This window comes from Melanotaenia boesemani, chromosome 2 (assembly GCF_017639745.1).
Source record: "Melanotaenia boesemani isolate fMelBoe1 chromosome 2, fMelBoe1.pri, whole genome shotgun sequence".
Classification (NCBI taxonomy): domain Eukaryota; kingdom Metazoa; phylum Chordata; class Actinopteri; order Atheriniformes; family Melanotaeniidae; genus Melanotaenia; species Melanotaenia boesemani.
Window position 1 is genome coordinate 34904293 of NC_055683.1, and position 22373 is coordinate 34926665.

The following is a 22373-nucleotide window of genomic DNA, read 5'->3' on the forward strand; positions in this document are numbered from 1 at the left end:
TTAGTAAACACAGTGACCAAAATCAGGATCGACAATTGGCACTTATGCAGCTTTTATTTTGATGACCAACTCTCCTTACATGGTTTAGTTTTTGTAACTTGATGCAGCTGAACAAAGTTTGAAAGAAAATAGGTCTAAAAAGAGAGAAAAACCGTTACACAAAAAGGTCACACGGGAAAAAAAAGTCTAACCTCCTTCAGTTCTAAGGTTTTATACCGGTCACACACACAAAAAACATTTACATGAACCAAACTACAGTCAATATGTGAAAAGCTACGTCCATCCTTACTGCTCCCTCAGCTATTAAAAAGGTAAAAATAAATCAGGTTAGATTGAATCCACATGACATCCTGATCAGTATCTGTGTGAACACCTTTATAAAATCAGTTTTTGCATCATTCAGTTGTGTTAATACAATGCCACCATCAGGTATCATCCTAAAGACCATTTTATAAAACCTCAGAAGTGAATGCAGTTTAAATTATATTTTTTTTACTTGACTGTACCAAAGTAAACATATATCAGGAAATGTCAGAAGTTTAAACATGAAGGATGACGAACCCTGTCTGTAGAAAGACAAATATAAAGTAGATCAAGTTGAATTTCCACAGAAATCCCTCACTACTGGGTTGAAAAATGTAAGAAAAGCATTTTATTTCCTGGTAAGAAAGCTGGAAGAAAATTAAACTTTTATGCCATCGTTGCTGTAAAAACTGAGATTAAACATGAGCGGAATGATCAGCAGCCTGGACAACAAGCATTCAGCTAATAAATACCTGCTGACAAACATGTCATAAGACAAACAGTGATAACACTCTTCAGGGCCAGATGCATGCGCAGCACTTCCTGTTTCAAAAGTTCCTGCAGGTGTGTTTTTGCTCCTCTGCAAACAAATGTTCAACAAACCCTGAAGGAGTCACACTTGTTGGCAGTGCATGTATGAACACTATGACTCAGTCCTCTGCAGAGCAGGTTAGAAGCTTGGCACTGTGTTAACTTTCAGAAACACGCAGAGAACCGGCACACCTATAGACTGAGTGTGTGAATATGCCCAGGTGTAAGGTAAAGGCATTGCCAAGGGGTGTTTCCTCACAGCTGTATTGTGTAGTTTGCAGGAAACAACCCACTCCTTCCCTGAAGCCTCCCTTTCCACCAAGATGGGTCAGAGCGGTCTATAACCTCGATGATGTCACCGGCGGAGAAGGCGAGCTCATCTTCTTCCTCTGCATTGAAGTTATACAGTGCCCTCACCTGCATGGTGGAGGCCCTCTGTGGGAGGAAAACAAGGACTGGTCAATACCTGAGAGGCGGTTGCCTAGTGGAGGGCACTTTGGAAATCCCACTTGAACTACATGCAGGTGCACATCACATTTAAGCTAATAACCTACACATCTGTAAGAGACATCTAAGGCAGAATATTTGGTGCAACCCCCTGACTTATGATGCAAGCCATTGTGCAAATGGATGCATGCTTTCTAGTCAAATTTATTTTTATGCAACAACTTCCTGCTTTGACAGATTGGGGGAAGCCCAGCTTCAAATGTATTTCTCTAAGTATCTACAATGTGACTGACAGGAAGTGCTTTAAAAATCTAAATGGTTCTGTAAGCACCAGAAGATCTGCAATCTTCATTCCCGATACTTTAAAAATGAAGTCTGATTCATTACATTTTCGGTTCATCCACCTCTGAAATGAACATGACACTAAGTAATCATTAGTGCTTTATATTGTCATGGAGTTCCTCAGGGTTCTGTTCTTGGACCAATATTTTTCACATTGTACATGCTTCCTTAAGGTGATATTATTAGACAGTGATACTCAGCAGCTGACACACTGCTGATATTAGCAGTCTGGATGGTGACCATGGTAACCACCTTTCTGTACTTTGTCCTAACTGATGGAGAGCTCACCTGAGGCAGAGGCATGGTGTCGAAGTTGCGGCGAGGAGGACATGCAGAGCTAACAGGGCTGCTTCTTCCTGTGTGGCCTATGGTGTGAGCTCGCTCTTCCAGACCAATTTTTTTAGCCTGGAGGACAAAAGAAAGCAACACTTTATGCTGCTGTTACTGACAACAAAGTGTGTCCTCTGCTTCCTCATACTGAGGCTTGAACTCTGCAGTTTTAACTGTAAATATTAAAGGCCAAAAGCTTTTCTGGTGACTTTATCTACAAAGTATTTGGTATTTATATGATCAGGACTTATCAGGAGTCAGCATAAAATAATATAAACACAGTGACGTGTACCATCTGGCTGTGAGTCTGGTCTGAAGCTCTACGGGGCGATGCAGCGATGGATGCAGCCGAGTTAGACTGTTCAGGCAAACTTCCCCTCTTCACCTGCAGGAAGGAAGCATACAGGATGCAGATAACGTCGATGTGCATCACGAACAAGGCAGCTCTCGACTATTTATATGTTCAAAAATCAAACAGGTTTTCATGTTAGGCTTGCGGGTTTTAAAGTACAGAACAGGAAAGAAAGAACTTTAAATTAATTCATATAACTGAATTAAACCTGCTGAGAAAAGCACTAGATTAGGGGTGTGCAGCTCCGGTCCTCAAGGGCCACAATCCTGCAGGTTTTTGATATGTCCCTGCTCCAAAACCACCTGACTCAATTGATGAGTCATTGTGCAGAATTTAATAGGCTGTTGGATATATTTCATTTAAGTCTGGTCTTTTGAAGCAGGAAACATTGGAAAATCAGCAGGTCAGCGGCACTCGAGGACCAACTTTGGGCACCCCTCCACTAGATAGTAAATCAACACAATTAAAAGGATTTGCAGTTTTCATTTCAGCCCCTAAAAATAGACTAAAACTGACAAAATTAGGCTTGAATGCAAACTTTAACATAATGTTAGGATGTAACAAGCAAACTGTATTTACATTAAACATTCTTGTAATATAAAAGAAGGAAAATCTTGCTCTGTGCTCATATTATTCTACAACCATTTTACTCGTCTCTGTCTGCAGTATTTCTAGTTGTTTTGCATCCATTTGTGTGTCTAAGCTTATAAACTGTATGCTAAGCTCATTGTGTGTCTACTTGGGTGAGTTTCCCTCCAAATACCAAGACACACAATGTGTCATTTTTTTCTGGTGCATGTGCAGCAGAAGGGTGAATTTCCTACAATGCACGGCTGAGAGAAAACAAACAAGTCGAATCAACCGAAGCAGAAAGAGGTGCAGCGAGGAAAGGAGGTGGAAGTTACTGGAACCGATGGTGTGAAAATCCTGCACATTACTGTGCATGAAAGATTCTCAAAAACACATTTCTGTTGTTCCTGCTCGAGTTAATCTGACAAAACTCAGCCCAGACATGAAAACGTGTCTTTTACAAGTTAGTTTAAACTATGAGATTAGTATCATGGGAGCAAAAAATAGAAAAAAAAAGAGAAAAACACAAAACAAGAAACCATCAGACATTTTACACGAGAAAAATCTAAAGTCAGAGATAATGCGTCAGAATTGAGGTTTAAAAGTTTAGAATTATGAGAAATGTTCATGTGGTCAAGAAAAAAAATTCAGGGGAAAAAAGACTCAAAATTATGAGGAAACCCCAAGATTAAAGAAGCAGAACACATGATTACGAGAAAAACCACACGACTGCTTAGTAGTTTTATCTGGGCAATTCTTTGATGAATTGATTTACATGAACACAGTTATTATAAACTGGACTAATGTGGATTTAAGTGGACTTAAATTGGACGACAATAAATTGTATTGAATTGCACTATCTGTAAAGTACCTTTAGTTCAATTCAATTCAGTTCAATTTTATTTATTTGATTCAACTTTATTTTAGGCAATTTTGTTAAATTGAGATGTTTTTGTTATAAGTTATATAATAATAATAATAATAATAATAATAATAATAATTAATTTTTTAAGTTTAATCACCCATTAACTAAATTAGCTCCTGTTTTGCCAAAGTTGGTATTTCTTATGTGCTAAATGTAATCTGATATCATCTTTAAAACAAACACAAGTCCAAACTTTAAGATAACTAATAACTTAAACTTTAAGATAAGTTTAAGCAAAATGAATACCAAAGATTCAGAGCCAGGATTCTTGTTACTGCCGAGCAGGTTTGCACATACAAGTCATTCTATATGATGTTTTGACGCCGAACCAAAGAAAAGCAGAGAACTAGTAAAGAGATTTTTTTTATACTGTGATGCTGCTGTTTCATCAACAAACCTACAACTCTGTCTGATCTGATGTGTTTTCTCTCAGAAACAGATGGTACTCCTCCCCCACGCCTTCCTTTCATCACTTCGATGCTTCCTCATCGAAGCGTATCGTCTTGCTTTCACTTCCTGCCCTCCCCTCCCCGTGCATACGATCAATCGAGTGAACATCGTTGGCGACTCCCCCTCTCATCGCTGTTTGTTTCTGATCATTTTGGTGATCTGGGAGATCCTCCCACGGCTGATTTTAAGCACTTTAAACCTGTCTATACACGGTCGATTACAGCTGTAATCATTCTGTAAAACATCTGAAATAGAAAAAAATTATTTGTTTCTTTGTAAAAATCTGAGGACTTATTTATGTTTAACAGTTTAAAATTTCCAGAATATGTTTTACACAACTCCAGGTGCTCCAAACATGAGCTGGTACCTGCATTTTAACATTTTATGGACACAAAGGTCTCTATACTTAACCACTCTTTTTAGTGAATATCAAACTTTTTTAGGTTTCTTTCTTTCTTTCTTTCTTTTTTCTTTCTTTCATAAAACAAGATTAAACAAAGACGTAATCTTCCACCTGGCTCAGGCAGCGGCCCCTGCTTTCCGAGCTGCCGTCGTTGAGGAAGATCTGTCTGGTTTTGGAGATGGAGGTGGTCTTGTAGAACTCCACCAGCTTGTTCAGGGAGACAAACTTCTCGGACCACAGGAAGTACTGGCTTTTGTTGTCCCGCATCACTTTGAAGTGCTGGACGTCAGTTTCGTGTCTGAGGAAGATCAAATGTCAGATGAATATGCAATAACTAAAAATTGCATTGAAATAACATATATATATATACATACACAGCCAGTCTGTGTGCAAGTTTCCACTCTGAAGCTTCTACATGCAGGAGCTTCGCAGAGCTCCATGATTTTGATCAGACTAACATGCATACAGGCATTTTGTAAATCCAGTTTTTGTTGGACAGAAACGGTGATTCCTTTGTTGCTCTACTATCATGTAAAATTTTACTTTATTCTTCTTAAAAAGCTTTAAGGCTGTCCAAATGATTCATTTATACCCAAGAGGAAGCTTGTTCCCAACTTATTTAAACCTGATGTTGCACACTTGAGCCACAACTTCTCCACTTATTTATTTATTTATTGTTTTAATAATGGTTTATTACTTATTTTAGGGATAATACAGCCAAACTAAAAATATTCTAAATGTCTTTTGCAACATTTGGAGAGATGTTTTGTAGTTTTTTTTTTAACCTTTGTTAGAAAGCTTATTTTCACACACACAAAAAAAAAATGAAAATAAAAACGCGTTAAAAATATTTTCTATTATATTTTTTACTTTTTGTGACAGGTTTCAAAAATACTGATTTTAGAACTTTTGAAAAACTTACGTTTTTTTTTTTATATATTTACAGGGATTTTCCAATATTGTGCTATTTTTCCAACATTTACCTAAACTATCTAAAAATGTGTTTGTAGACATTTTTATACATATTCTTAAATATTGCTAAATATATTTATTGATATATCATTAAAATGACCTGTTGAATTTCAGTGAGGTATTGTCCAGGGTAATTACTCATTATAATTAGACCATCAAACATAAAACAAATGAAGTATTGTCTCGTTCGTCTGAAGCAAATTATTCTTTTACACTGGATGCTGCAAAACTATTTTGAGACAAAAATGTCACTCTCAAAGTTAAGCTTTAATTCTACTTATCATTTTACTTCATGTATTTATAGCTCAGCTTTTTTCTGCCTACTTTAGTTTTGTTTATCCGCTTATTTCTCCTTTATTAATTCCATTGTCTGTGGAGACTCAGTATAAGGATTTCTGTCAGTCTGGCTCGTCTGTGCACAAACAGCAAACAAATGATGACAGAGACGCAGCTGATTTGAGGCCATCTGGACAGTAATCCAGTCTGTGCTGGTATGAAAGCAGTTTCATACCCATCAGTGGATGCGTGGTTATCCTTAAGACTCCTCACATTGGGGAAAAAACGAAAAAACTCTTTAAAGACTCCTTTGCTTTTATCCCAGACCTTCATTTGTTTCCTCAGCTGGATTGTCCTCTGCTGGTCAACATACAAAACTACATCATCACAGTTAACTGGAGCTAAAACCAGTTGTTGCGGTGAATCATAATGGACGTCAGAGATAACCTGATCATTGTGTGAACATTGCGTAATCACTGATACTGATGATACGCCATCATCAGTATCAGTGGATACTGATACACTGATTCTGATGATCATACAGATGACGATGATGATGACTGAATTTTTTCATTCACTCTGAATGAAAACAAAGAAAATTAATCAATTATGAATGCAGTTTTATGCCCTTACATGTAAGAAACCAAGCAATTCTGACCCTAAAAACCACAAAAACATGCAAAGAAGGTTTGGTGAAAGACTGGACTGTAAATATTAGGGAAGAGACATTTTTCACAAATGTTACTGTGTATAGAACCAAAATCATGAAGGTATGATGATTTAAGCTATCAGTGTTTGTCATTTTACAGCCCCTGAGACATATTGAAGAGTTTTTTGAGAGTGAACTAAGCTGGTGGTCTCGCAGATTGCCGCCATGTTAAAGTAAACTGGCTGAAAAGTCTGTTTTGCTGTTTACACTGCAGCTGCCTCTGGTTGCAAATACAAGCCGTGCAGAGTTTGCAGCTCATGGAAGAAGCTAAAAGAGTGAGAAGATGAGTCAGAGTAGGGCTTTTTGTTTTATTTTTGATGCAATACTCTGTAAACTGATGGGCGTGAAGGGGAAATATAATACTGACAGTTACATCAGACCACTAACTTAACAGACTTTAGTCACACTTTTGACTTAAAAACAACCAAATCAACAGCCTGATAAGAAATACACTGTAAAAGATTAATCAAACATGTTTCTGATCAGTGTAATAATTGTTCATTAACATTCATAACGGCTGGGATAGGCTCCACGGCCCTGAACTGGACTAAGCTGGATGGAAAATACATGAATAAATGCAACTTTGTTTTTCAGCTATTTCTATTTTGTTTCAAGCGTTTTTGTATTTTCAGGATTGACATGATAAATTCCTACCGCTAAGAGCTTAACTCGGCCATGACTTGAAGGAACTCAGTTATTAATTAGCAGAGAACAAATAAAGCTTCACACGACATCAGCTTACCCTGCTGACTCAGTGTCCTCACTGTAACATTACCTGTACAAATAATGCCTAATTACTCATTAACAGAAACTAAACTTCTTCCTGTTTGACTCATTACTTAAATTGGATGTGAAACCTAATTTGGGGGAACTTTGAATTTGGGTTTTAAGGAAATGTGGCCTTATTAAAAGATTTGTGTCATGTCATCTTCAAACAGTGAGCAGAGATGACCTTTTGGATTAAACTTGCCATAAATATGTTTTTACTGTGCAGTGACACATGAATCTGCTCCAGTATGTGTCTAACTAATGAGCTTGTAAACGAACCACAGAAAACTAAACTACATCCTGGACCTGGTCCACCTCATTTTCACCATCCCAAATTTACTTTGAATATATTTCAGATCCACATGCCAAAAGTGCTTCCTTATCAGATTTAATTAGCGATCGTGATGTCTCATATTAGTCTGAAGGTCTCAAAACACCATAGCAGATAAATAAACCCCTTTGTCTGCTCCTTTTTTTAAAATCAATAAACCATGTTGCCATGGTTACCCTGTGACTAAGATGGACTTATTTTGAATAGCTAACCTGCTGTAATACAAAACAGAATAATTGTCATTTATGTTTAACTAACCATGAACTGTGTTTTAAAGAATCCTCGATCCACATGTGCAAAATGCAGTGGTTCTGGATCTGGATCTGGTCTACTGTGGTCCAAGACTGTACAACCTCCATCTGATTGATCACTGATCATGTGCAGAAATGCCAAAATGATTTTTTTAGGGGGTCTCATAACTCTCAGAAACAGATGTCTCATTGTTGTTTTTCTCTACTGATTACTACTGTACAACTGTGCATTCAAAGACAAATTGGGAAATGGAACTTCCAGATGGTAAAAAATTACAAAATATAAATGAAAAGGCATAAAACATTGATTGCATATTTTTTATGTTGACTTTGTAACAAAACAGTGCTTTGAGATCACCTTTCAGTTTGCAGACAGACTTTTTAAAGAGGACACAATATAAATTACACACACACACACACACACACACACACACACACACACACACACACACACACACACACACACACACACACACATATATATATATATATATATATATATACATATATATATATATATATGCAGGTGTCATCTGCATGTCATTCAGCTCTGCAGAGGCCTGGTAACGAGCCAGTCATTTGATTCAGGTGTGTTGGTGAAGGGTTGCATCTAAAAGTTGCAGGATGGTAGATCTCGAGGACCATAGTTGGCCACCCATGAATTAAAGCAATAAAAAACACAACCCTTGTGTTTTGTTTAAGGCCCTTCCGATGATGCTGCATTCACTGTACCTCAGAAATGAGATTTATAAACTCTTGTTAGTATTTTTTGCTTCCTTTCAAACAACAACAATACGGTTTCAGCTGTGCTTAGACTTTAAGTAAATGGCAGTCATCATCTGTAGTTAAACTTAGAGGAGATAACAGAGAGAGGAACATGTGGAGTGACATTATTTTACACATCAAACCAAAACAGTGTCAAACTTTCAGATTTCAGGGGCTGAAAATGAAACACCAGAGAAGGATTTTGATTTGTTTAAGTTTTTGGGTTGATATGGCTTTAGACATCTAAATATATACAGTATACGCTCAAATACAACAAAGCACCCCCCCCCCCCCCCCAAAAGGTGGCTTTGCATGTTAATCTATCATATACAGTCAAAGGATTCAAACAGTTCTTTGCCTTTAAGCGTTCTTATATTCATAAAAAGAGTTTAAAAATGAGAAGTGTTGGCTCATATTTATAATTGCAGCTCCTACAATGTGTATTGTGGGGTTTTATTTATTTTCCTTTTTCTAACTCAGCAGGAATTCAGTTATTCCATTGCTCCAAACATTTCAAATGTAGATTTTTTATATATATATATATATATATATATATATATATTAAGCTATTAAGCAGAACTAGAACTAGGGAGCCACTCCGGCAGCCTCCTCACAATGGATGAGGGCATTTTAAGCAACCAGAGATGCTCCTCTTCCCTTCATGTGCCTCACGTTGCCATGATGTTCTGTAAAGAGCTGCAGAATATAAAACCACTGTCGTTCTCACTTGACATAAATATAGTAACAAATCTCCATTAATCTTAGCACCACTGCACACCAGCTTGTTGCATGCTAAAGCTTGCATGTAGCTCAGAGTTCACGACATTGTTCCACCTACTTGACAGAGATGGAGAAGTCTCCAGGGGAGCTTTGGCATCCTCGGATCACAAAGTATCCCACGTCTTTGTGCCTCAGGATATCCTCTGCATTGCTGCGACTAGCGTTCTCCTGAAACCACCTGAAGAAAGAAGCTTTCTTATGATCTACTGTAAACCACACAAGCTGTTTGACAGTGTTAGATGCAAAACCTCAAATAAAGTCTTCCTGTTTCTCACGCTAGCTAACATTTGCAAACATGATTTAGGTGTGCCCCCCCCCCCCCCCCCCCCCCCCCCCCCCCCCCCCCCCCCCCCCCCCCCCCCCCCCCCCTTTTACAACATCTTATCACTAAAACTGTGTTTTATCCAAACTTAAAATGAGTTTAAATGGTATGCATCAGTAGCATCATAAGCCTCTATGCTTTCACTGAGCTTTAGTGCAGCTGTTTCTTACTCTGGTGTTTGCATTTCAATGTAGTTTTTAGGTACGAATCCTTCCCGTCCATCCATCTCAGCCTTACACCAATCATCCTCGAGGCTTAATATCTGTCCAAAAACAGAAACACAGAGAGAAGAGGTGTCACATAGTCATAAATGAGCACAGAGGATGATTTCATGATTTAATCCTGCACTAACCTTTAGTATATCGCCTTTTCTGAAGCTGAGCTCATCGTCTCCTGTTGCAGCAAACTCGTACTTTCCTCTGGCTTCCATTAGGAAGAGTGGAGGTTACAGAGTGGTTTAGAAAAGGAGTAAGGTGATCAGATGAGTGTCAACGACAGGGACCTCTCTGCAGGAAGGAAGAGAAATAAAATGCATTTTACATAAAGTTAGAAGCAGCTTGTCATTTCCATCTGATGATCATTTTAGACTGAAACCTATCAACTGGCTTCATCTTTAAGTCCACAGATAAAAGGTCCAGACTTAAATTGTGAGGCTAACATTTTTCTAAAAGTCTACCCTGAGAGAGAGAGAGAGAAAAGAAAAGATTTTTGAAGCTTTATTTTCAACATAAAGTCTATGATGTGATGTAATAAGTGAGTAACAAAAAGAAACTTGTTCATTCCTGTTATTTATTATAGTGTATTTCCTGCAGATTAATGCATTTCAGATTATTCTAAAGTCTCATTCTCAATCTAAAAGCCTAATCTCCTCTTATTTTGTCCACAATAAAACACTATTTAGCATTTAAAATGTTGATCAGAAAAATAACTTCTTTCAGATTTTTGTGGACTAAGAAATAACCTGGATAAACAAGAAATTAATAGATAACTAACCCAACAAACTCAACAAAATTCAACAAAAACAGGCTAGAGTCTGCCTAGTCCAGGAGTCTGCAACGTTTTCTAATAAAAGAGCCATTGTTCCACCTTCCCCACTAAGTAAACATAGTTTACAGCCACAAAACCTGTTTCACTCTTAAGAATAACTTAACTCTTCATATTTGATTGCTTTTTATGTGTCATGAAAAGTTAATGAAAAAAGTTAGTTACTAAACTTGTTAGTTACTTTATTCAAAAAGTAACTCAGTTATTTTGTTGATTACATACTTCAAAAAGTAATTCATTACTGTTAAAAGTAACTTTTTAGTTACTTTTGTAAAAGAACATTCTTAAAAATCCTCTTCTTAATATCCTTATATCTTAAGACTTGTACGAAATATAAAACAAACACTAAGTAATTTTTCAACACTAATTTGTTTAAGTCAAGCCAGCAGATTATTTGAAATAAATAAATAAATAGAAATTGAAAGTAATGTGACAGCTGTTTAAAAATCAAATCTATGCTACATGTTGAGCCCTACATGCACCATCTTTTTACTACTCTTTATTATATATTTTTTATTTATATATTAATATATTTGCATGGACATTGTCACTGTTTCTTTGTCAAGTGAAGTTGTGTGTTTGTGTGGGTATGGGTGTGCTGGTTTCGGATGCTTGTCGTAACCAAGGAAACAGGGTTGTTAACAAAGTTTCTGAAAAAAGGACTGTTGCGTTCATGTTTCCCATTCCACATCCAGGGGTTGAAAAGAATCAGGAGGGCTTCACAAAGGGAGCAGAGGAAGCCAAAGTAAGCAGCTACACTTAAGAAAAATCCAAAAACCCACGACTGATGATATTTACACACAACTTAACAGAAAACAGCCCATGTTAGGTGAGGCAGTGTCACATAAACAGGAAGAAGCTCACACCTGCTGGCCAAAATGTATTAATTTTGCTAGTAACGAAATAACGCACCATAGAGTAACGGTAACTAACTTACTTTATTTAAAGAGTAATGCATTAGAGTATTAGTCACTGACAAAAGTAATGGCGTTACAGTAGTCACGACAATAGAAAACGCCAAACCTGTGCACCTTCAGAGTTCACATACTGAAGACAGCAACAGCATCTGCTCAATATCTTCAACATTGCTCAACTCATAAATAAATTATTGAGTCTGCTGAAGGTGAATCCGTTTGCTGAATCTAGATTCTTGTCATCATCTTAATGGTCCAGTCCTTGATGGTCTTTTGTAGAGAAAAATGTCTCTAAAGTCCAAGAATAGATGCTCCAATATTATAATGATTGATCCTTTAGTATATTCTCCATTTTTAAACGGCCTCACTATCTCCTGAGTTGCAACAAAACCTGGACATGATCTGCTTCTTTAAAGCATGTCTGCGTTATTCAGCTTCTCACAGAAGTTCTGAAATGTTTTCTTTTTTCTTTAAATCGTCTTCATCTTGGTACTCTTTAGCAAATGTTTTTGCTCATTTCTTAGCACAAATTAAACATATGGTTGGTATCGTTGTCAAGGAATGCATATGAATCTGTCCACGTATCTGAGGAGCTACATGTGGGTCAAGAGTTGCAAGGTGCAGACAAGCTGCCTTAGTCTGTGACAACCCTGGAGAGGACATGCACACAATTCAAAACCCACAAACTATTAACCCCTTAAAACTTGAGGTCCCCTATTTGTGGACTTTGTGAGCTAATGGCACTAAACTCTACCAAACTGTGTCAAAGTGGGCATTTTGGAAATTATTCCAGAATTTTTTTCTTTTCTTTTATTGTTTTTAAAGGAAGCCTGAATCTTCTTTTATTTGTGCTATGTGCCATCTTCATTCACTCCTCATCTGTAAGATACAAATATTTAACATGTTCATAAGACATTGTGGTTGCAGAGACATGTTAATTTTATTATGGGCACAGGATCCAATATATTATAGAACAAGATGGCCTGTTATTATATTCTGCTATCTTTTAGGTCTTTATGCTTGATAAGAGATGATAAATTCAGGGGCTTAATGTGCATGTTTTGAAATGAACACATTATGTGAACATTAGGCAATGTGCAGTATGTGTGATGCATGGCCATGATTTAATTATCTTGTTTGTTTACTGTCTTTCATGTCTTATAGTGGATCTGAATTAATGATAATTCACAGCAAGAACTAACAGGAACAAGAATTAGTGGCTACATTTTATAATCATCATCATCATCACTTTATATATATATATATGTAAAGCACTTAAACACAAACCAAAGCTGAAAAAGTAAAATAACATGGAGGATATGGTTAATTTATGAAACAAACTTTCAGCTATTTACAAATTTTAGAACTTGAGACTTAACATACTGAACATTTAGAACATCCATCTATGATCTATACCCACTTTTCCCAATGCAGGGTTGCTGGAGGGGCTGGAGCATATTCTAGTAGCTACTAGGTGAGAGGCAGGGTACACCCTGGACAGGTCTCCAGTCCACCACAGGACCAACACAGAGAGACAAGCAACCATTTTAGAGAGACCAATTAACCTGATTTGTGGGTCTTTGGATGGTAGGAGAAAGCCAGAGTATCCATGCATGCATAGGGAGAACAGGTGAACTTCACAAAGAAGAGCCCCAAAACCAGGATCCTTTTCTCTATTAAGCAACTGAGCTAACCACCACATCACCACAAAGCAATAAAATAGATAATAAAGATCTCTGTGATTCATTTTAGTCTGATTATTTCTGGACAGAGAAGTCTTTCATGATTTGGTGTTGATATAAAACTCTCTCTTTTCACCAAAATCTATCAGTCTTTCAGAATTTCCTGCTTTTAAGAAGCAAAACAATGGCAGGGAACATAATAAATCTGTCTGTGCTCTTCCAGGAAACTATTAAAATCTCAGATCCACGCAATGGGCCATCATGTGACGCAGTATGAATGAGAGATAACAGAGTCAACAAGCCAACGGTAAAAGGAACTGGAAAAATTCATTTGTAATGTTTTTCTGAATTGGGAAGAGATGCTAAATACTTCTCCATTCACAGCCATTTGCTGCACAAAAAGCACAGGAAGGAGGTCACGCTATCATTACAGAAAATTTAATTCTCCAATAAAAGCTCTGCTGCAGTTATCAAAGGGGGATCTGAAGGATCTGAATCCCATGACAGCAGTTGCTGTATCATGGGCGTTTCATTTTCCCACAAAGCTTTGCTCATATTGTGGTGATAGCATGGAGGATGTGGTTAATTTATAGTGAGAAACATAAAAAAGAGAAAGGGCTTTGCTGCATTCATGCAGCTGTGGAGCACTTTGCAAACTTGCAGCTTTCTTCTTTGAGCTGTAACCTGAGAATGCTCATCACCCAACAACATAAAAAAAAGTTAAATAGCTAGAGTTAACTAAGTCTTTATTACTAGCTTCAATAAAGGAAAGCTGGGCCAAACCCTAGGCCATGTTTGGAATCAAATTTCATACAAATGACGGGCAGAGCATCGATGAGGCACACACTAAAGGTGCGTCTCAAAAAATTTGAATATCATGAAAAAGTCAATATTTTTGTCACTCATTTCAGAAAGTGAAACCCATAAATAATTTAGATTCATGACACAGAGTGAAATATTTTGAGCATTATTATTATTTTTTTTTATTATTTTGATGATTATGACCCAAAATTCAATCTCACAAAATTAAAATATTACATAAGATCAATTCAAAAAGGATATTTTAAACAGAAATGTCAGACTTCTGAAAATTTTGTTCATTCCTATGCACTCAATACTTGGTTACACCTTTCTGTTTGTATGGATAAAAATTTCTCCCGCAATTTCTTGTATGGATTTAGCCTTTTAAGGCTGCAGTCATCAACTTTCTACGAATATGCTTAAATATAGCACTTTGAACAACCAGCTTCTTTAGCAATTAACTTTTTGTGGCTGGACATCTGTGAACTCTCATGATTGTGTAGTTTACTGACCTAGACTGAGAGACCATTTAAAGGCTCTGCAGGTGTTTTGATGTAATTAGCTGATTAGTGTGTGACACCACAACTTTCCAAAATTAAACATTTCACAACATTCACATTTTCTGAGACACTGAATTTTGTTTTTCACTATAAGCCATAGTCATCACAATTAAAAAAGGGACTTTAATATTTTACTCCATCTCATGAATCTATAAAATACATAATTTTCACTTTTTAAAATGAGTGACAACAAATATTGACCTTATTCATGATATTTTAATTCTTTTTAGATGTACCTGTATTTTCTGTTGATATTAATGTGAATGGAGTGAAAGAAAACCTCCAAAGAAGTAAAGATCATAGGCTGTAGCAAAGGTTAACATTTAAACATGACAAGGAACTGAAACACAACACAAAACTTTGTTTAAGTCCTAGAGACCACCCAAAGTCTGGACCTGAGCCAACCAGAGTTTCTCCAGAGAGATGCAATCAACGGATGTTCCTCTAACAAGAAGAAAGAAACCAAAATGTGCAAAAGCATATGTGATCATCACAAAAGCATGTTTTTCCTTTAAATTTTCTCTTAATAGGTCGAAACTGCTCTTTAACGGATAAAATGTTCAAGATGACCTGCATGTTTCTTAAAGAATATTTCATAATTATACACTGCCTGACCAAAAAAAAAAAAGTCTCCTGCTCCCTGAACCACTCTCACAATCTGAGCCTCGTGAATTCGGCATTGTCATCTTGAAATATGGCCGTGCCATCAGGAAAGATGGAGTTACCTGCTCATTCAATATATTTAGGTGTCAGCTGATCTCAATCTTTGGACACATAAAGTTGCTGAACCTAGACCTGACAAACTGCAGCAACCCCAGATCATAGACTTCCCCCACAGGCTTGTACAGTACTGATGTTCTTGAGTTCATATTTTATACTGACCTGGCAATAAAGATATTAATGCAGTGTACAATCATGATTTTCCTTTAAGGGCCAAGAAGTATTAATATTGACATTGGTACCGGTATTGATGAAAAAGGTATGATAAACCAATGGTATTGTATTAACGGGAAAAATGTTAGTATTGCCTGTCCCTAGGCTACTCTTCAACAACTTTCTAACGTTAGCTAAAACTAGCTAACTTATGCTAGCCTAGCCGTTAATGCTAAAATGAATAGGCTAGCAAATATTAAGTCAGCTCAAAGCACATCCCAAATTAGAATCATTCCAGTTCAGTCAAAATCAACTTAACCCAATAAAATCCAAGTCCAATTCTTTATAATGGTATTTATGTCTTTTACATTCATAGAAAGGTTGCCTAGCTAAGAAGCTAACAGATTGCATTAAAACTTCTTTCTGATTCAGGCCCCCATTTCTGAGTGTGCATGAGATGGTAGGCAACAGACTTTCAGCAGAATCACACTCAGGTAAAAACTTCCACCTGCCTTTACAGGTTAGGAATATTACTTTTATTGTTCCCAGATGTACCCATAAGTTATTGTAAATATCTCATATAACTGAGAAAATGTCTAAGAGAAGTCATTTGAAGAAACAGCCCTTAAAACAATTACCATAACCCATCATGTTACCACAAGATGCATTATAGGACTTGACAATCCCTGATGTGTTTTGTTTTGGGCTGGTCATGCAACTCCACTGTCAGAATGCCAGACTGAAAAGCGTGTGACAGCAGGACCCACAACAACTCAAAGAAGATAAATTACCTTAAGAAGTCACAATTTGCTTATGCAATGACACAATATGGTGATCATAATCACAACATTGTAGACACTGACTAAAAGCAACATGTGCATTTTAAAACTGGTAACAAACAAGAGATTTTAAAGAGATTTTTTTTCTCTCTCTCTTGCATGCTTTTTTTTTTTTTTTTTTACTGCTAACCAGTTCCTCTAAGCAAGGGGAATTTTCTTTTCCAATGTTCTGAGATAAACTTCCTCCCAATTATGCAACCTCCTAAATATAAAGTGACCTCTGCCAAATGCATATAGCTCATTTCTGACTTACATGTATACTTCTTTTCATATATAATCATTTTATTGACATTTCCTTCTTTTTACTGTCAATAGTATTGATATTGATTGACCAATGCATTGAGTGGAGCAGCAGATTTAATTTAATTGTATATTCAGTTAATTCAAGTATACGTTTAATTGTATGCTGTGACAAAAAAAAAAGTTAAAATTTTTTTTTAACTTTTTTTAATACATGCATATATGCATATATATATATATATATATATATATATATATATATATATATATATATATATGACAGATAAAAATATTTATTGAAAGAAAGTAAATAAAAAAATTCACTGAATTCATTTCTTAAATATATATCATAATTATTACATAATCACCTGATTCCAATTATTTGAACTGATCATGTTGCATAATTGTTCAAATTTCCTTCAAATGCTCGTATAAAATCATAAGAATGACACAAACAAAACCGTTTTATCACGATTTTAAAGTTCATGTCAACTGTTTGAGGTTCCTCTTACAAAGCCATCACCTTCTTCTTCTGTGGTTAAAGGCAACTGAACGTATAGTCATGACAGAGGGGGCTTTTTTAAGTTCAAGTGACCCCTATTTCTAAATGTTCCCTGTCATGCTTGATGTTTTGGATTCAGCTAAAACAGTGGTTCCCAACCTATTTTCCCTAAAGGGCTCCCTGCATCAAACTATCAAAAAGCTGTGGACGCCTGCCCGCTTTGTGTTGAAACCATACTTGGTTTTATGTTTTTATTAGCGGCTTCTTAACATAAATGATGCATTCTGGCTGATTCCTTTACTGTGAGAAAAAAATAGATAAAAAAAAAAACTTAAGCAATTACAACTCAACTCAACTATGTGTGGACATAATTTAAATCACACTGGCTCTGAACAGTCAAAGCCTCGGGGAGTCCCTGTGCTCTTTGGGGGACCCTGTTGGGGGTCCAAGATCAGGTGGAGGATGACATAGACTCACACACTACTTGGAATCCAAATAAAAAGAAGGAGCCCAAAAGCAATGAGGAGCTTTGCAGATTTGAAATGTTGCAGATACATTGAAGAGACATCATGTGAGAACATAAACATCCACAGCGTTCCCGTCCATACTTCCTTTTTGTCTTCTTCTAGTCAGTTTAAAGTCTCGGGAAGTTCATAAAGTGTGTTGTTTTATGAATGTTAGCTTCTGGAGTATTTAGTCCTCCAGAAAAAGAGCTGCTACTTCACACTAATCTCTGCTGACTGCATGTTGCTTTTTACTTTCTCACAGATAATGTGGACATGTTTCATGTTTTATTGCAGAAGTGAATCTAGTTTAATTTTAGTTCATTACACTTTGAGGACTTTTTCTTTTGGTTCTTCATATCTGATTTATAACCCTTCCATTTACCGTAAAAGAACATTATAAAGATCTTAAGCGTGCTCCCATTTAATATAAAGCAAAGTTCAGACATTTACACTGTTAATGTTCTCCAAGCTGATGCACTTTTTTTATTTGTTAGTAGTGCATTAGCACATTAGTGAGTCCATTCTGGATCTCACTGATACCAAACCGTACCATTTTATTTCTAAAGCACTTTAAAAACAACATAACAACTGACCAAAGTGCTGTAGAATAAAGAAAAAAGAAAAAAAAGCATAAAAATCGCACATATAAAGAACAAAGATAATGGATGGAATGGTCTCGATAGAAGACCTGAATCTGTGATTTGGCTGTGGTTATAAATGGGGCAGCTTTATTTCTCTCTCGCGTCCTTTTCTCTTTGTGTTATGTTAAATAACAAACCTGCAGCTACAACAGCCTGTCTTGGTTTTTCAAACAAGTTCAAACCACAAATGTTGGTTTTAAGCTGGTCAGCGTCTCAGCAGAAGAACATAAACCAAGACAGCTTCCTGAGTTTGCAGCTTTAAACTCAAATGTCACTGTTTTGCTTAAGAGAACTTGATGTTAAGCTCAACAATTATTTAGTTTTTTTTCCATTAACAAGTTGTTTTTGGCTAAAAACGTCTAAATATCTTGGACAATTAAAGAATATTTTATATAATTATGTACATTTTCCATTTTCCATCTCTCTCTTTCTCTTTTTATGTATTTATAATGTCAAAAGCTGCCACTAAAACATATAATTTATTTATGACTGACAGTTTCTCCAGTGAATATTTGGCTTTTGTCTTGCTAGAAAATAATCCAACTCTCCTCTACTTCTCTCAACAAAAGTTTTAAGTAATATGGCGAGCATAAAACTTTGTATAAAACTATCCATCCATCCATTTTCTATACCGCTCAGTCCAGAGTCGCGGCTGAAGTCTATCCCAGTAATTATCAGACGGGATGCAGGGTACAAAACTAAGTTAAATTCCTCAGAACCACTGCTGTAGTTTCTATAACAGATTGTGCACTATAGCAGCTGTACAGTGCTGCATGCAGGTTTCATTTTTTTTTTTTTTTTATTTTACTATCTCATAGTGATGCACCTGCATCATTATCTGCCTCGTGTGCAGAGACACATGCAAATGCATGAGTTCAGACTGGAGCGTATTTCACACTTGATGGTCCTCAGCAGCTGTCAGAAAAATACTGACACCTTTTTATTTATTACAAGAGTTTAAAGATATTCAAGTTTTATTACAACCCTAAACATATTTTAGTCAATCGTTTATAAATTAGCTTTATTTAAAATCTATATTTTAATGCAAAACAGTGACTAAAACAAATTTATCTCCTAAATATGAGTATTTAGTCAACTTCTTTGTGATATTTAATTTGGAAGGTTGGTTGACCAAAATGTGGCATTCAAAGACACCATGTCTGGAGAAACTCAAGCCAAACAAATAATACAGTAGAACCATTACTTAAGGTTATAACTGCATACTGAACTGATCCTCAGTAGCAGCCCTGGACAAAAATATATCATTATAATAAACATAAATTAGCAACAAGTATGAATCAATGAGTCAAAGTTTCTCATGTTTGAGACCTGTTCCTTCAACTCTGTCAAAACCAGCCCCAGTGGCAAAAACATACCAAAATACTCAAACTCATGTGAGTAAAAGTACATGACGTTCCCTCTTACTGATATTAATGGATTATTTATATTGATGCATCTTAACTAGAAGAGCAACTTACTGTCTGGAAAGTTTTGCAACACAAACAGCTTTAGTTCTTTGGGAGGCTTTTCTGGAAATATTTAAATCTTTACTGAAAACAAATTGTGTATTTAAATCCACTTATCTGTAGTTTGCATTTAATAAGGCTCAATGCAGAACAATATACCCACTTTTAACATTTTGTTTCTCTTTAATGTGACCCTCTGAAACAAAAGAAAGCACACAAATTGAGAAGAGTCATCTAAAAGAAAAGCAGATCCCGGCTAATAAACTGACCAAGAGACAGTCTTAATGAAACATGGTGCCAAAAAGAAAGCACCAGATTAGAGAAACAATTTTATTCATTTTTTTATTTTTTTATTAATTTTTTTAATACTTTTCAGCCAAACATTCCAACATCGTCTTATTTTTCCTCAGTGTCATGTACCCATGAATTAAATCTCCTCTTACAACCCAGGAAAATCCATAAAACTGAACCCTAACTTAGAAATATGAAACCTTTCAGGAGCTCTAACATGTCATGAGGTTACAGAAGAAAATAAGGATCCTGATTGTGAGCTGTGCAGCAGATGATGGACCACCCAAGCCCTCACTTCCTCCTCCACAGGGTGCAGATTGCTTGCATGGATGCCCGCAGCTCAGGCACGAGAGATGAGCCGCTCTGCTGTCTCTATAATAAACTCTTAAAACCACTTCCCCAAAGTGAAGGGTGGGAAAGCATGCAGCCCAGGAGCAAACAAACCCTATTTAAATAGCAGTATTCAGTAGAATATTATTAAATAACATTCCCGATTAATTATTTGCAGCGTTTTTTAAAATAAAGTTGTTAGAGCCCTGATTGCGGTGCAACCTTAAAAAATCAGTAAGGATTTACTCAGAAAGCTCATAAACTTTGATGGTGCTTATAATGAGAGGAAAGGTTTCTGAAAGCACTTCATTAACCTAAAAATATCCTGATTATTGGCTATGAATAATAATAAGTGCTGCTTTTGTGTGTAGAGTTGAGATGGAGGACGGAGAAGTGAGAAACAGAGAGAAATAGAAAGAGGAAGAGAAGTTAACTGTTTAAACAAGTTATTCTGACCTGGAGATTTTGTTCTACTGAACTTTTTTTATTTACTTATATTTCCTGATATGATCATTATCCAGCTCACCTTTTCTCCTCTGTGGCTTTCAGTCGCTCTTGGATGAAGTTTATTCTAAGCCTCGCAGCTTCTCCCTCCGCAATGTGAGCGCAGCGGCATACCTGACAGCGCATAAATGTCCGCAACTCAAATCAGAGTCTAGGTTTGAAGTGGAAGAAGGCGTCCTGAGGAAGCGGCGAAAGGCAGAAGTCGACTGAAGACAGAAGATGATGAAAATGTTCCCAGTGTCTGCGGTAAGATGCTGCCGCTACTCGAACTGAACCGGCTATCTCCAAAATGAAGCATTTAACTTCCGTCTGTGCGCTTAACGCCAGAAAGCTGCTGATTGGCAGCTCTGCACAGCGCCCCCTACTGTTGGAACAACAGCATAGGGTTTTGATACTGTTATTATTATGTATTCAACAAAAATTAAACCAAAGAAACAGAGTGTGAAAAATTAAATACATTCTTTGATTCAACAGCTTGAAGAAGCACATTTGGCAGCAATAACTATACCAGTTTGTCCAGTTCTTTCCACAACATCCTCCTGGCATGGCTCCTTCAACTCCACCATAGTCATGTGATCTTATTCTCCCCCATCTGCCATCTCCTGTCCATCAGAGTCCTCTTCTTCCCCAACAACCAGGGGCGGGTCTAGAAAATTTTAGATGAGGGGGCCAGGCAGGCTGGGAAAAGGGTGGCACGTGAAAATGACACTTTTTTTTTATTTTATTTTATTTTTTTTTATTATTATTAATGAACTAATACCAACAAATTATTTAGTGTGTTAACAGTTATTTAAAGTCCCTCTTCCACCCTTGTGCATTTGGTGGAAACTCAAACCTGATGTACTGCTCTCACTTCAAGGAATTAATATGAAAAGTGTAATGCCCCAAATCCTTTTTCTCTTACTGCTTATATTTCTACTTGGCCTACAGGGATTTTATTTTATTTCATCTTATTTTTATTAGAAAACATAAATAAACAACAATGCAACAATACTAGAACATGGGTGATGAAATACAGACGGCAGACAAGCGATGGAGCATCAAAACAAGGGGAGACATGAGGAAATGTGTTAAGTTTTGATGTGTGTGTCATGTAAAGGTGGAACACATTGTTGTACTCATTTATATACTAATACCAATCTTATGATGAGGACCAGAGAAACATTACACCAGTTTTAGAATCGCTGCATTGGCTCCCCAACCATTTCATTGATTTTTAGTGGTTTATAAACGTCTCACTTGGGCCTTCTTATTTATATGACCTGCTTTTAGAATATGAACCCTTCTGAGGTCCTTTGGTACCGGCCTTTTAATTGTTCCCAAAGTCAGAACCAAAACCTCTGGTAAGGCCTC

General features: G+C 36.6%; 1 protein-coding gene across 1 annotated transcript; it reads right to left on the reverse strand.

Annotated features, from left to right (window-relative positions):
* Nucleotides 1–30: 30 nt before the first annotated feature.
* Nucleotides 31–21309, reverse strand: grap2a (GRB2 related adaptor protein 2a). Its single transcript, XM_041975030.1, has 8 exons — nucleotides 21043–21309; nucleotides 10180–10333; nucleotides 9998–10089; nucleotides 9564–9683; nucleotides 4765–4951; nucleotides 2246–2338; nucleotides 1912–2028; nucleotides 31–1269 (listed from the first exon to the last, which is right to left on the reverse strand). Exons 2-8 carry the CDS (start codon nucleotides 10255–10257, stop codon nucleotides 1090–1092), a joined length of 867 nt encoding a protein of 288 aa, XP_041830964.1. The 5' UTR covers nucleotides 10258–10333; nucleotides 21043–21309; the 3' UTR covers nucleotides 31–1089.
* Between the last annotated feature and the right edge of the window lie 1064 nt (nucleotides 21310–22373).